The sequence below is a fragment of the Macrotis lagotis genome, chromosome 7, assembly GCF_037893015.1.
Source record: "Macrotis lagotis isolate mMagLag1 chromosome 7, bilby.v1.9.chrom.fasta, whole genome shotgun sequence".
Lineage (NCBI taxonomy): Eukaryota > Metazoa > Chordata > Mammalia > Peramelemorphia > Peramelidae > Macrotis > Macrotis lagotis.
In genome coordinates this window covers 175880737-175894325 of record NC_133664.1, presented here as the reverse complement: position 1 = coordinate 175894325, position 13589 = coordinate 175880737, and the positions used below count along the sequence as shown (strand labels likewise).

Genomic DNA, 13589 nt, shown 5'->3' with positions numbered 1-13589 from the left:
ACTTTGTTTTGGAAGTTGATTTTTCTATATGGTTTTAAGAAATGTTAAGATTTTCCTTGGGGAATATTTTGGAGGGTCAATTTTGGAGGGATACTTACTATTTATGATGTGTGTTAATCATTAATTCCTTATTTTAAGTCTCTTGCACTCCTAAATAATACATGCAAAATTTAAGGTCCAACAATATCTCTCTCAGTCCAACAGGCCTCTTCTGTAGAAAAGTGAAGGGATTTAAAAAAAAACACACCTAAAACAACAATAAAACCCTCATATATTTCTGGGCAGCATGAGGAAGCAGGCTTAGGGATAGTGTTTAGCAACAAAGGGGAATTGAGGTCCATAGATATAAGAATCGATTTTAATAAATGCTTTTCTCAGTTCTCTAAGAATTTAAAACTGATGCTTCAGCAATGGGGAAAATATTTTAAAACTAAGTAAATCTAACTCTTGCTAGGACTCACTAGCAATGAAGGCAGAGTCAGTCTGTTAGTTCTATTATTGTTAGTTCTACCTACTGTGAAGGTAGAAAGTCAAAAGTCATTTGTTAGTTCAGCTGAAGTATATCAGACCAGCTTCTTGGAAGGATGAACTGAATTAAATCTTCCAAGGTCCATTACTTTATAGTACTCAGGATACCATATCTGGATAAAATGGATATGTAAATGTCTGCTTTACCACTTAACTGGTGAAAATGGTAGGTAGGAAGGAAAACCTTTCCTTTGGCTTGTGAAATCCAACTATGAATAAAAATGTTTTCTTCAGTGGTGGCCTGTTCTGAATTTAGCAATAGAAAGGACTTTGGTAAAAGAGAATTATCTTTTTCCCCCACATTGTGACTTCTAATATCTTTCACTACACATTACTTAATTGGTTAACCCTCTGCTTCCTGTGACTATGCTTTCATTTATTGGACAGAATAAAAAAAGCTCATCTCATAGAGCCTAACATTCTGTAGGATTTTGCTTGACACTTAGTAGCTGAAATCACAAACAAGTCACTTAAATTCCTTCAGCCTCAGTTTCCTCATCTGCAAGAGAGGGATTGTAATACTACCTACCTCTCATGGCTGTTGTGAGGAAAATGCTTTGTTAATCTTAAAACACCATACAAGTGAGAGATATTATCCATTGTCATTCTTATGTCAACTTAAAATCTAGTTCAATGAGGGAAAAGAAGATCAAAAGAAAATCAGATGGATTTGCAAAAGAGGCCTTGCAGTGCCATCCTAACAGTAATGAAGTGAAAAGTGATACCAGAACATGTGAAGCATGGCAACTGTAAACTTTTAGACTACTTTGATGGAGAAGATTTTAAAGTGTGAAATACACCAAAGCAGAAAGCATATCATTTTGTCAACTGTTCAGCTGTTTGAAGAATCGATTTGTTTGACCAGAGTAATATTAGAAACCAACATTAACACAGCATATCATAAAATACTTGTTTTTCTAATACACCTCAAACCACCTCATCTCACCTTCTACCTAATGGAGATTTTTTGTCACTTACACAATTTCATCATTTTCAATCATTCCATATGTTTATTTTTCAATTATTATACACATACACACATACACGCTATATATCATATAACTTTGTGTTGGATTGTTGTGCATTTAATAGTAGGAATTTATAAATTAATGATTTATCACCCAAAGGAGAAGATAAAGTGTATTGCTTTTGTCACTTCATACTTAAAACTACTTACTCTTTTTCAGAATTTCAACATAACACAAAAAGAATTGTTTCTGTGTAGGATTAGGCTCCCCCCCCTTTCTTCTTTCTCCTTTACATAGTGAACCAAGTTTCTAAAAGTAATCTTGGATTATTTAGACAAGATATAATTTACTGGATATGTTTTCCTAATTAAATCTCTGAATGCAGTTAAGTAATTCCTAGAAAGGTCACTCGATGGCAATTTTGCCACATAAAGCAGTCTACTTAAAAGTCTTCATCTTTCTTTTTATTGCTAGAGTTTGCCTTTTAAAAAAAAAAAAAACTTTGTCATGAAATTGGCCTTGGGAACACAGTCACCCCCCGTCCACGCTATCAGGTCTGATTTATAAAAGCCTTTATTGTCAGTTGAATGGCAACTGGGAAAATTTTTTAGAAAACTCATTTGCATTTCCAGATATTGTGGAACTGCCGAAGCGTTGGCTGCGGCGTTGCCTCCCTCTCGGCTCTCCCGCCTCGCCGTGCTTCTCCTGGGGGGCACCCCGGCTCCCTTGCCCGCTTCCATGGCAGGGGGCCGGCTGGGGCTCGGGGAGGGGGCAGAGCACCACCTTGGGCGGAGTGGCAGGGGTTAAGCCGTAGCTGCAGTGGGAGCGTAGCCCCGCCCCTTCTTTCAGCACCTGGTGCTCTATAGACAGTTGCCTCAGCAGTAGATTTCAGAGGGGATTGGAGGAAAAACAAGAGAGGGGGAGAGAATGTGACAACTGCCGCTTTGGGTTGCTGCCTTGGGGGGGTGGGGGGGAGGCCTCCCGCACCTGTCCCTGCCTGTCTCTCAGCCAGCCCAGTCGCTGAAGCAGCCCCAGCCCGGAGCAGGCATCCCTCATCTGCCAGACCCGGGAGCGAGCGGTTGCCCCGTAAAGAATATGACTTCTTCCTTCAAGCTGGATTTCCTCCCGGAGATGATGGTTGACAGCCGCTTGCTAGTTTCGGAGAGAATGTAAGTGGAGCCCCGGCCGCCCCTGCCCCGATGCAGCCGCGGGCTTCCGAGCCAGCCCCGGGAGCCCGGGAGGGCGGCGGCGCGGGGGGAGCCTTCGGAGGACACCTTGGGCCATTTAAACAAAGCTGGCCGCCGGCCTCGGCCGCCCAGCCTCCTTTATCTGGACCCTCTCTGGAGGGCAGCGGTGGGCATTCTTCTCTGCCCAGAGAGACAGGGAGGGGAGGAGGGGGGTCTCCTTCACCCAGTCCCCCCTCCCACATATCCACAGAGGAGCAGCTTCTGCTGCGCCGGAGGCCGGCTCCTTGCCCGCGGCGGGGAGGCACAATGCTTGGCCCCTTACCCCCCACCCCGGCCTATCGCGGTGCCATGTGAAAATGCGGGCGAGCCCCGAGCAGATGAGCACACTTTCCCCCAGGTCCAGTGACATTCCAATGTAGATGGAGGCGCACGCGCGCCGGCGTGCTTGCAGGCTTGCAGGCATGCATGCATGCGTGTGCCTGTGTGTGCCTGTGTGTGCGTGTGCGTGCGTGTTTGGGTATTAATTTGCTGTGCATAGGTATTGCTGCTCGCTCCTTCCAAGAACATAATTAAAGATTCAGCAAATTACACCATAAACTATCCCCACTCTGACTTGGAATGTGTAAAGGTGCCTCGCTTTCTAATAAGGGGGAAAGGGTTATGGAGATGGGGAGGGGGGGGAAGGCGGAGAGAAGTGGAAGAAGGGATAATTATAAAGTATTAAAATAGCCAGGTGTAGTCTAGCTCGGGAATTAGAGGTAATTTTTTTTTACGTAATCATGATGGTTTGTCTGATAATGTACTGTGCAATTTAATAATTAATGTGATTCAGGTTATCTTAGAATGTAGTCAGGCGGAGGTAGATAACACTTACTGGAAGAAGTACGAGTGTTGGGATTCGTGCAGAAAGGGAGAGCATGTCTAATTTTATGACTGCCTTCGTTGATCTGGATGGGAAAGTTTCTGCATCAACTCGGGCACTCTTGGGTGAGGAGGATTTCACAGGTTCTCCAAGTATCTGGAGGGAAGGGGAAAAGGAAGGAAGGGGAATGTTCGATTTCTAGAAAGGGTGTTATGGAAGGTGAGTGGAATTTTTTTTGGACAGAGAGACTTTTAGATTGCATCTAAGACTCAATAAGACATTAGAATTATTTTTATTTAAATTATTCCTTAACAAGAGGTATGCTAGCGATTGTAGATCATAATAAATGCCATATAGACAAGCAGTGTATCGGAAAGAGTGCATATTATTCTCGTCCTACTTTCTGGAAGGTTTCCCATCCATAATTCTTTCTGAAGCTTTCCACGTATTCTTGCCTGTGTGGAGACCATTCAGGGCATTATGATTCATTTCCCTGGCAACTAACTTTCCCCCAAGGTGCTAGATTCTTTTTCTAGTATGTTAAGTGTTATGAGTTGAGAGCTTTAGTGGTAGCCAATTGTTCCAGCAACTGAGATTAAAAGGGGGGCTGGGGAGTAGAGAAGGGGAGAGGTGGATAGGAGAATGTGCTAAAAAGTGAATGACCAAGCACAATTTATGTAATACTTTCCCTTCTCATTAAGAATATCACACTTTTTGTAAACACGATCAAGTCCCTTATTTTTACTGAAAAAATTGGATAAATTAAAATAATGAATTTTGTTTTGGCAGTTTTCTTTGAGAAATGAATCATGATTTGTCCAAATCACCGGGTTGCTTTCTTTGATAGGTCTCTCCTCAGTTTCATATTTGTGTTTGTGTGTGTACATTCTCTGCCCCCTCTCATTCTCTTATCTACATATCTATAGATAACTCTAACCTCTATTAGTTGTTTTTGAAGTGTTATTACTGTTTCTCTTCAGGACTCCAGAGATCTGCCAGAATCAAAGCAGTATCTAGTCGACAGCATCGTAGTTTGATTATACTTGCTACCTAGGTGATCTTAATATACCTAGTTAATGAAAGCTCTCTCAACTTAAGCCAGCATTAATAGCATCTGAAAGATGTTCTCTTTGTCATGTCAGATTATTAAAATTCAACTTGTACTTTTCCTGTGCTAGATGAATGGTTAGTGTAGTGCTCAAACTGTTCCCTCTGAATAGAGTCTTTGTATAATAGCCTTGGAGACCACTATTCAAATTCTAGAAACACTCCCTTTCCACTGTATGACCAAATATTACTTGTGTCCAGATGATCGCTTTTGGAGCCAGGACAAAATTATTTTCACTGTCACTCATCATATATGAGAGAGAGAGAGAATGTGTGTGTGTGTGTGTGTGTGTGTGTGTGTGTGTTGTGTAAAAAATAGTTTGGACATTTTCTTTCAAAACATTTGTTTTTCTTAATTTTGAAAATACTTGTAATCTGTCCATCTAAAAAATAATGGTAAATTACATAAATTCTCTATATGGTCCAGAGAAGTCATGTTTTCCAATAGAGCTTGTAATTTAGTTAATATTAGCTACCAAGTTGGGAGAAAGGGAGGAGTCAGAAGGGGGTAAATGTTTGGAATCTGTCTACCAGTAAATTTTACTGCATGTTCACAATAGCCGGGAAGACTTATTATTTCAGGGAATGGTCTGTTTGTCATGTACACTATATTGCCTTTCAGACTAAATTGCAGTCTGCTAGAAAGAGGCCTGTACCTAAAAGCAACTTGAGGAGGCTTTTCGGGTGTTGAATTTCGAAAGTAGGAGATTATATTTTCAATTGCATTTTCCCATAAGAATGTTATTAGATACTTTAAAGAATAAAATATGTTTGATTCCTCCAGGCAGATGAACAAATAACTTTTAAGATGAATGATCATTCATAATGGCCCATTGACCATGCAATGTTTAAAGGGCCCAGGTCATGTGAGACTCTGTAGTGGAATAAAATTGCTGTTCTAGCAGCTTAAATGGTAGAGTTATATACCCTAAACTGTGAACCTTTAATATTTTTACACAATATTTCTGAAAATTGGAAGTTGCCACAACACTTTTTGAAAAATGAATAATATACATACTGCATTTTATTTCATATTAAATTTAAACTGATATTTCATTTTAAATGCCTGGACCCTGGAATTATTTTAGTTTCAAAGTGTTAATGTGTTTGGCAAGCTTTTTTGTGTTTTATGTGCATTTTTATTTTGTTTTGTTTTTTTTGCTGTTGCTGTTGTTTGCTTGTGTGTGTGTTAATGGATATATATATATATATATATATACAAATATATATATATGTATGTATATATATATATACATATATATATATATATTACTAGCTTTACTTTCTTGGTGACTGAAATTTCTTGGTAACCAGGAAATTGGCTTTATAATGTTGAAGGTTTCAGGGTAAAACTGGCCTCTTTAGTACCGAATACCTAAAATGACTAGTTATCAAAATTTTGAATTACAGAATGCTAAAAGATCCCCCAACATTTAATTTTCTACTCCTTGTGTAACAATACAAAAATGTGAAACTTGTGATTATCATAAATTTAAGGACTTAAATTCAGTATGTTTTTAAATTTTTTTTTCTTTCATTCTCCATAGTTTGAAGAAGGAAAAGGTTTTTTAAAAATATTTTTGTTTTTTAGAATGCCATAGCACTCGGAGCTAAACTTTCCTTAATAGATAAAGGCCTTGCTTTCATATGCCCCCCATCAGCCAAGTGCATTAACAAAAGAAACACAGAACTAGATTAAAAGCAGTCACAACCTGGGATTTTGGTGTGGAGAGGAGGGAACTTCATTCACATTGTTTTGGGACTAGAACCAAGGGCTAAAGACATATTTACGTGGAATCAAACCACTGATTGTAGCCTGAATCCTTATCTCCACTAAGCTTTATTGGGACAGTGATATAGGTTCTCTTAAATAGTATCAGTGAAAATTAGTCATTTAGTTTTTGGCAGGCATAAACTTCAGTCAGCTTGATTGTTTTTAGTGCCTGTGAATAAAGTTGTTATCTTCAAGCACAAGACACTGATGTTGTCAGAAAACTAAAATGTTACCTCATAAGAATGAATGGGTACTACAAAAAAATCAGCATCTATCATCCACACAAGATTACAGTCCTTGAATTGTGATGCTTTTATTTCTAGATTGAATGAAATTCACATTTATGTTCCTTATGCTAATTAACCAATGAGAAGATATTTTAGTTCAAGCCATATTTTGGTTTACAAGGCACTAGCAAGATTGAGTGTCATAAATAATGGGTTCCATTATTCATGTGACATTTAAAATATATTTGAAAAAATGTAATTACAAATAATAAAATACAGAGAGTGATCAGCTTACAGGCTTAGTTTCTTGTGGGCACTGTGAAACAGAATTAACATGAGTTGACTCTAAAATGGGAACTATGCTTCTGGTGAGAATAATTTTTTTTTGATCTGTGTTGGGAAAATTAATTTTCAGGTGGAATTTCTTAGTTAACAGTCCATATCTCAGAATCAGCTGTTTTCTGAGACAAGAGCTTCAAGATCCCATGGTGACATTTTGGAATACTAATGTTATCTTTGATCTGGTTAGTGGCATTATTTTAATTGTTAAATCATCCTATTTAATTGTAGTTTGCTCGATTTGAGATTGCTTGGACATCCGTTGATGAGATGCAGAGAGAGGGAGCAAAAAGAATCTTGAAAGACAAGATAAAAAGGAAAAAGGATCTTCAGATTTAAACCTAGTAATTAAGATTTCATGGTGCCATTGAGTATTCCCCCTCCTCTCCCCAAATGACTTTTCTGGCAGCCATGATAAAAATATATGAATGGATATTTGGCCTCTGATGAAAGATTTTATGAAACCTCTTGCAGTTTTAGATAATCTTGAAACTTTGCATTTGCATTCACTCAAAGCTTTTCTTATGAACAACACACGCAAACATCTTGTTTTAAAATACTGTATTTCATTATTCAGAATATTCTGATTCACTTTCAATTGCCCTTGTTGAAGAGTTCATTTAAGCTCAAGAGACTGAATTTCATAATGAATCCCTAAAGTTACATTAGAATACCCCCACAAACACACACACACACACACACACACACACACACACACAACTCATAATTATGTAAAAGCAGTTCTGCAATGTAAGAAATAAATTAAGTTATATACCCTAAAACTCATACAATGTAAGAGATAAATTTTAACAGCAAATGACCCTTAAGAAGCTAAATGAATAAGTCAAAAAGGGTTGATACTTATGCTGAGGCTCTGTACTCTTCAAATCCAATGAATTTTACTTTTTCACAGAAAGATTTCATTTTCTTATTTCATTTGCAGGTCATGTCATCACAGAGAGGTGATGTGATCTGATGTTTTGTTTGCTTGATTAAACCATTGATGGAAGGACTTGTGATCCTGCTAAGATATCTCAATTCATTAGCAAGCATAGATCCTTATGTGGCAATGGGTTTGCTTTTCCTCTCAAGGAGGTGCTGGGGTTTGCATCAGTGGTGTGTGTGCTACTTGTGTAGTAGTGCAGAAAATGTATTTTTATTTTCTGTTAAGAAAAGGCTCTTGCTAAAGCTAAGAGAAGTAGAGCTGCACGCTCCTAGACAAACCTATGTGGGAAACAAAAACTAATTAGCGCAATAAATGTGATGCTCTCAGGTAATTGTGAAATAATTATTCCCCTTTAGCATCATCACTATTTAATTGTTCCATCCAATATTTCTATGCTCTGAATCCAAAGGTGAAGTGATGGAATTCTTGGTTTCCCACAGGAATTTATTTTTCATTTACTATTTCCTTCAGACTTTTTCTCTTATGGGACTTTGCAAAGAAAGGAGGCTTTGTGGAGGCTTTTTCAAAAACTTTAATTTTCTCCCATCTGTTTTTAAAAGCAAAATAAGTACTTTGAAGGAAGTGATTACTAAAATGTTTCTGTAAAAGTGTTAATTCAGTTATGTGATATAAACATCTTTTTTATAAGCTCTTAAATGTCTTTAAGATTTATACTCACCATTTTAAAACCAGGCCTTTAAATTCAAAATCACAAATTATATTGAGGCTAGTTGGTTTTATATGACGGTCTTTCTTCACATGTACACAATGTGATATTTGAAAAGCATATGATAATTCAAACACTTAATAAAAATGATTATATATATATTCTATATATATATATGACCTTATGTATGATGTTATTTATTTTCTGTCAAATTTTAGTTTTTAAAAATTAATGCCTTAAAGATTCTTGCAAATCACATTAATTATGGGTGCTCTAAAAAAGATTTATATCTATAACAATTTCAAGGAAACTTTAAGCTATATTTTATCAAGAACAGGTTATAGTTATAATGGTTTACTTCTCACATAGAAGTAGCCTTATATCCTAGGAAGGAAGGAGGGAGGGAGGGAGGGAGGGAGGCGGAGAGAGAGAGAGAGAGAGAGAGAGAGATAAAAAGAAATGCACCTTGAAGAGGTAACAGTCTCAAGGATCTATCTTTTTGATAGTAGAAAAATAAGAATTACTCAGGTTGTTCATTTGCTCATTAATTTCAGTGTTGCTTTTAAAACTGGAGATACTTCATAATGTATGAATTTCAAATCTCAGTATTTCAAAAACCAAAAAGGTTCATCTCTTAAATGGAAATCTCTGATTGTGTTTGTCACAATTGTGTACCTCCCTTAAAATAACTACATTGCCTGATATTTTCAATTCCTCTCTTTGGCTTGAAGAGTTCCCACTCTCATAAATGATAGTGATGATCCAACTGAACTAGAATTAATTCAGTTCACTTATTAGACAAGACTGACATTTAGGCAACTTAATCTTTTTATGCATCTAAAGGTAACTAGTTATAGTTACAGATATCTTCAGTATATCTATATAGATAATTATTATTTTCATTATGCTTTCTTAAAAAAATCTCATAACCTTCAGGTCTTATGGGATAGCTCTGAGGGTCAAAAGATTCTCAAGAAGTATTATACACACACACACACCCTTTCTCATATACTGTATCATCCTTTCTCTTGTTCTGCCTCTTATAGTCAGTATGGAACATAGACTCTATCCTATATGATGGATTAGCTCAATTTGGAATTTAAATTAGAAATCACACAAAAATATTTGCAATTTTTATCTATGTTAGTCACAAAACAATTTTATACCTAATTTGAGTTATAACCAATTCTAATGGCAAGTTCATAAATATATTGAACGAATGTATATTAGTGGAAAGTATCTTTTATTTACCCAAAATTGTACCCACTCATTGATGTTGGGGCATAAGTAGTTGCTATATAGATGCATAGCATGACATTGTTCTGCTCTTATGCAGTCAGATTTGGGGCACCAAAAAAAGTTAGAATTATGTAATATGAAAGAAAAATTTAATTCGAAAAATGAAAGTGAACTCTGTTAGGGTCAGATGTGTCCATGAGATCAAGGATATATTTATATTGTGGGCTCCTCATAAATTCTGATTTTCCAAGAGGTTATTGCCATTTTATATCTGAGAAGCAGTATTTTGACTTTGTCTGGACTTGTAATTTCATTGGCATAGGGATGTTCCAATGAGGAAGTTCTATTAATTATTAAATATTCTGCAACTGAAGATAGTTGTATGGGATACCAGGAAATTAATTGACTTTCCTTGAGTAAGTCAATAATGATCACAATTGCAACTTAAACCCAGGTCTTACTAATCTAAAATGTTTCTAGCTACAGTAATATGCTCTAGTATAGTTCAAAGAGCATAGGCCTTAGAGTTAGAAGACATAAGTGATTTAAGTTTGAGTTCTGATTCTGCCTCTTAGGGTCATAGTATCATAGATCTAGGGCTAGAAGGGGCTTCAGAAGGCATCCAATCCAGAGGTGTCAAACTTCAAAAGAAATGAATCCCAATCTATGCATCAAGGTCACATATTGACTCCAAAAATATAATTAACATTTTGTTGCATTTTTATTTATTTTGTTAAAACATTTTCCAATTACATTTTAATCAAGTTAGAGGAATTCCTACACTAGGGAATTCTTAGACCTTCACTTTGATTATTCTTAATAGAATATATATGGTTATAATCCTAGACTTCTTTGCCAGATTGGAGTGACCTTGTAGGCTATACCCCTACATTTTACAGATAAGGAAACAGACCCAAGGAGATTTGTTGATTGGATTATATTATACTGATAATGGGCTTGGTGGAATTTGAACCCAAATCCTCTGTCTCTTGAGCTATTAGTCTTTCCACTTTACCACATGACCCCCAGCAAGACCTTTAATGTTGGATTTAGAATTGAAAACCAGGTTCAAATTTTGACTGTGCTGTCTACTACTTATATGTAGTAGAACATACAAATAGTACATTTAGTCCATACAAAGTTGGACTAAATGATTCTCCATATAATAATTATCCTCATTGGATCATTTTGGGTTTTTTGTTTTGTTTTGTTGGTTTTTTGTTGTTCTTTTTATTTTTGTTTTTTTAGTTTTTGCAAGGCAATAGGGTTAAGTGGCTTGCCCAAGTCCACACAGTTAAATAATTATTAAGTGTCTGAGGTAGGATTTGAACTCAGATACTCCTGACTCCAGGGCCGGTGCTCTAGCCACTATGCCACCTAGCCGCCCCTCATTGAATCATTTTGAAGAAAAAGCTGTATAAGACTCTTAAAGCTTTGTAAATGTGAATAGTAGTATTTGAGAAGGGAAGAAATTTAACGTCCAGCATCTTGACCAAAGATATAAAATAAAATAATGGTAGACTTAGAACCAGCTACCAAACTCGAAAGTCAACTCATTAGCTCCCTCCACAACATTAACTTTTATTAAAAATTTTTTTAAATGAAACATAAGGTTATTGCAATGAAGTAACCAAGACTGGGTAATCAACACTTATTGGGGTTTTTTTTTAACTCTGAGTTACATATTTATGTACTTGATTCCTTAAGTCTTTTGGTTAAAGAGTTCCTTGCATTCCTTCTATTTTAAGCTATTTTTCTTTATTACCTTTTAGCCTTGAATTCATTGTATATATAGAGAGTCAAAAAAACTGGCTACATGTAAGGAATGAATTTTTCTTATAAAAAATTCTCTCAAGGCAGCAGAAATGTCCTTGTGAAAATGTCCTTTTAACCTATGGACATATCTCAACAGGATGCATGATTACTTTTCCAATCCAGTTCTACCCCTTCATCCTTTTTTCTTTTTTTTCTTTTTTGGTTTTTGCAAGGCAATAGGGTTAAATGACTCACCCAAGGTCACACAGCTGGGTCTCTGAAGTCAGATTGAACTGAAGACCTCCTGACTCTAGGGCCAGTGTTCTATCCACTGTACCACCTAGCTTCCCCCCCCCACTCTTTTTTGTCCACCCTTCACTCCTACTTTTTGCTTGGTGCCATGTGGCAGTTGTCATAGCTCCCTTTTATTGCCTCAAAAAAAAAAAAGAGAATCTAAAAATAAGAAAAAAGATTTCTGGAAATTATGAATATTGACACAAAGGAAATTCAACTCAAGCTATGCACATGAAAGGGATTGAAGTTTCAAGCTATATATATATTAACATAAGTCAACATTCCACACAGATTCATCAGCTCAACCATTCCCCTTTTGCTCTGAACTTCTTGAGAGAATCCTTGGATTGTAGGGCCAAGGAAGCAGAAGAAAAGAAAAATTGATATTTCATTTCTAATAAGCAAGAAAAGCATTTGTTAGAGGACTAACATGAATGCATTTAGCTTTGCTCACCAGCTCACCTTTTGTTCAGTGACACCATGTACCAATTTCTTTATTTCCCCCCCCTCAAAAAAAAACTAAACTGTGGTTACTAAAGTCTCTCATCATCTACCTCATGGATAGTTCTAGGAAAATATTTGTCTAAGCATTTCAAAACCATAATGAACTGTCTAAATGGAAATTCATTTTCATAAACTTCAGCTCAAATTTGAATCAAATGTAAATAGTATTAGTATTTTTTGGAGCATCTGTTTTCTTTTTTATATCTATTGGATTAATAATTTCTTAAAAGCTTTGTTTCTGTTTAGAGTTCTCAGATATCTTCCTGGATTTAAAAGGGGGGGTGAATTTATTTCTATAGTACAGTTCTTAGAATGGGAATTTCAAGGACATAATGATGTCTAAATATCAAAATCATTTTTTTTTGTTGTTTGGTCTTTCTCTAACCACTGCATGTTTCTAAGTATGCAAGTGTATTTTGACTTCCTATTTTATAGAAGGGGTGTTGAGTTTTCTGGTTGAGCATAAGGATAGCATATTTTAGAGTGATTAACTTCATGGATGTCATTGTCTTGGCCAGCTATATTTGGCTAGGCTGCAGCTGTGTTTGCTTTCTCTAAATTGTCACTGAGAGGCCTCCAACTCCAATTATTCACTTCCACCCATGCTGTTAAAAATCTTTCCTCATGACACCCATTGTCCACCCAATCATCTTTTCCTGTTGTCCATGTCTGCAAGTCTATACAAACCCTTTTGAAGACCAGAGTACTGGTTAACACCACTACCAGATCTCCAACTATATCTCAGGAGTACTTTATTAATAAAAATCACTACTCATTTCATCAAAATATTGATTGTCTGAATTTCCCACCCTTTTTGAAAAAAATTCCCTTGGATTTTTCTTTACTTTTTTTTTGCTTTTTTTCCAAGGCAATGAGGTTAAGTGACTTACTCAGAGTCACACAACTAAATAAGTATTAAGAGGCTGAGGCCAGATTTGAACTAAGATCCTCCTAACTCCAGGGTCAATACTTTATTCACTCTGCCACCTAGCTGTCCCTCCCATGGATTTTTCCCTCTCTCTTGTCTCTTATTTTCATCAAAAAATGTATTTAGCTGTTAAAAATTCATTTCCTTCATTCTTCTTTCTAATCCATTCTCCTCTCCCTCTTTCTCCTCCTGAGAAACTGGTGTTTTTAATTTGTGATCATGTATGATGGTGAATAGAAAACTGACCTGAAAGCCAGGAAGAAA

At 36.5% G+C, this 13589-nt stretch overlaps 1 protein-coding gene across 23 annotated transcripts in view; it reads left to right on the top strand.

The window, feature by feature from the left end:
- Positions 1-13589, top strand: part of CELF2 (CUGBP Elav-like family member 2) — a 632079-nt gene that overhangs the window by 258282 nt on the left and 360208 nt on the right. Inside the window, exon 1 of one of the 23 annotated variants that reach the window (XM_074194147.1) lies at positions 2445-2665. The exons of 20 other annotated variants lie outside the window; for them this stretch is intronic. In XM_074194147.1, coding sequence (XP_074050248.1) covers positions 2592-2665 — 74 coding nt within the window. In that variant the 5' untranslated portion in view covers positions 2445-2591. Of the gene's footprint in view, positions 1-2444; positions 2666-13589 lie in introns of those variants that run through there. 2 more of the 23 variants (XM_074194161.1, XM_074194160.1) reach the window with 2 other exon arrangements.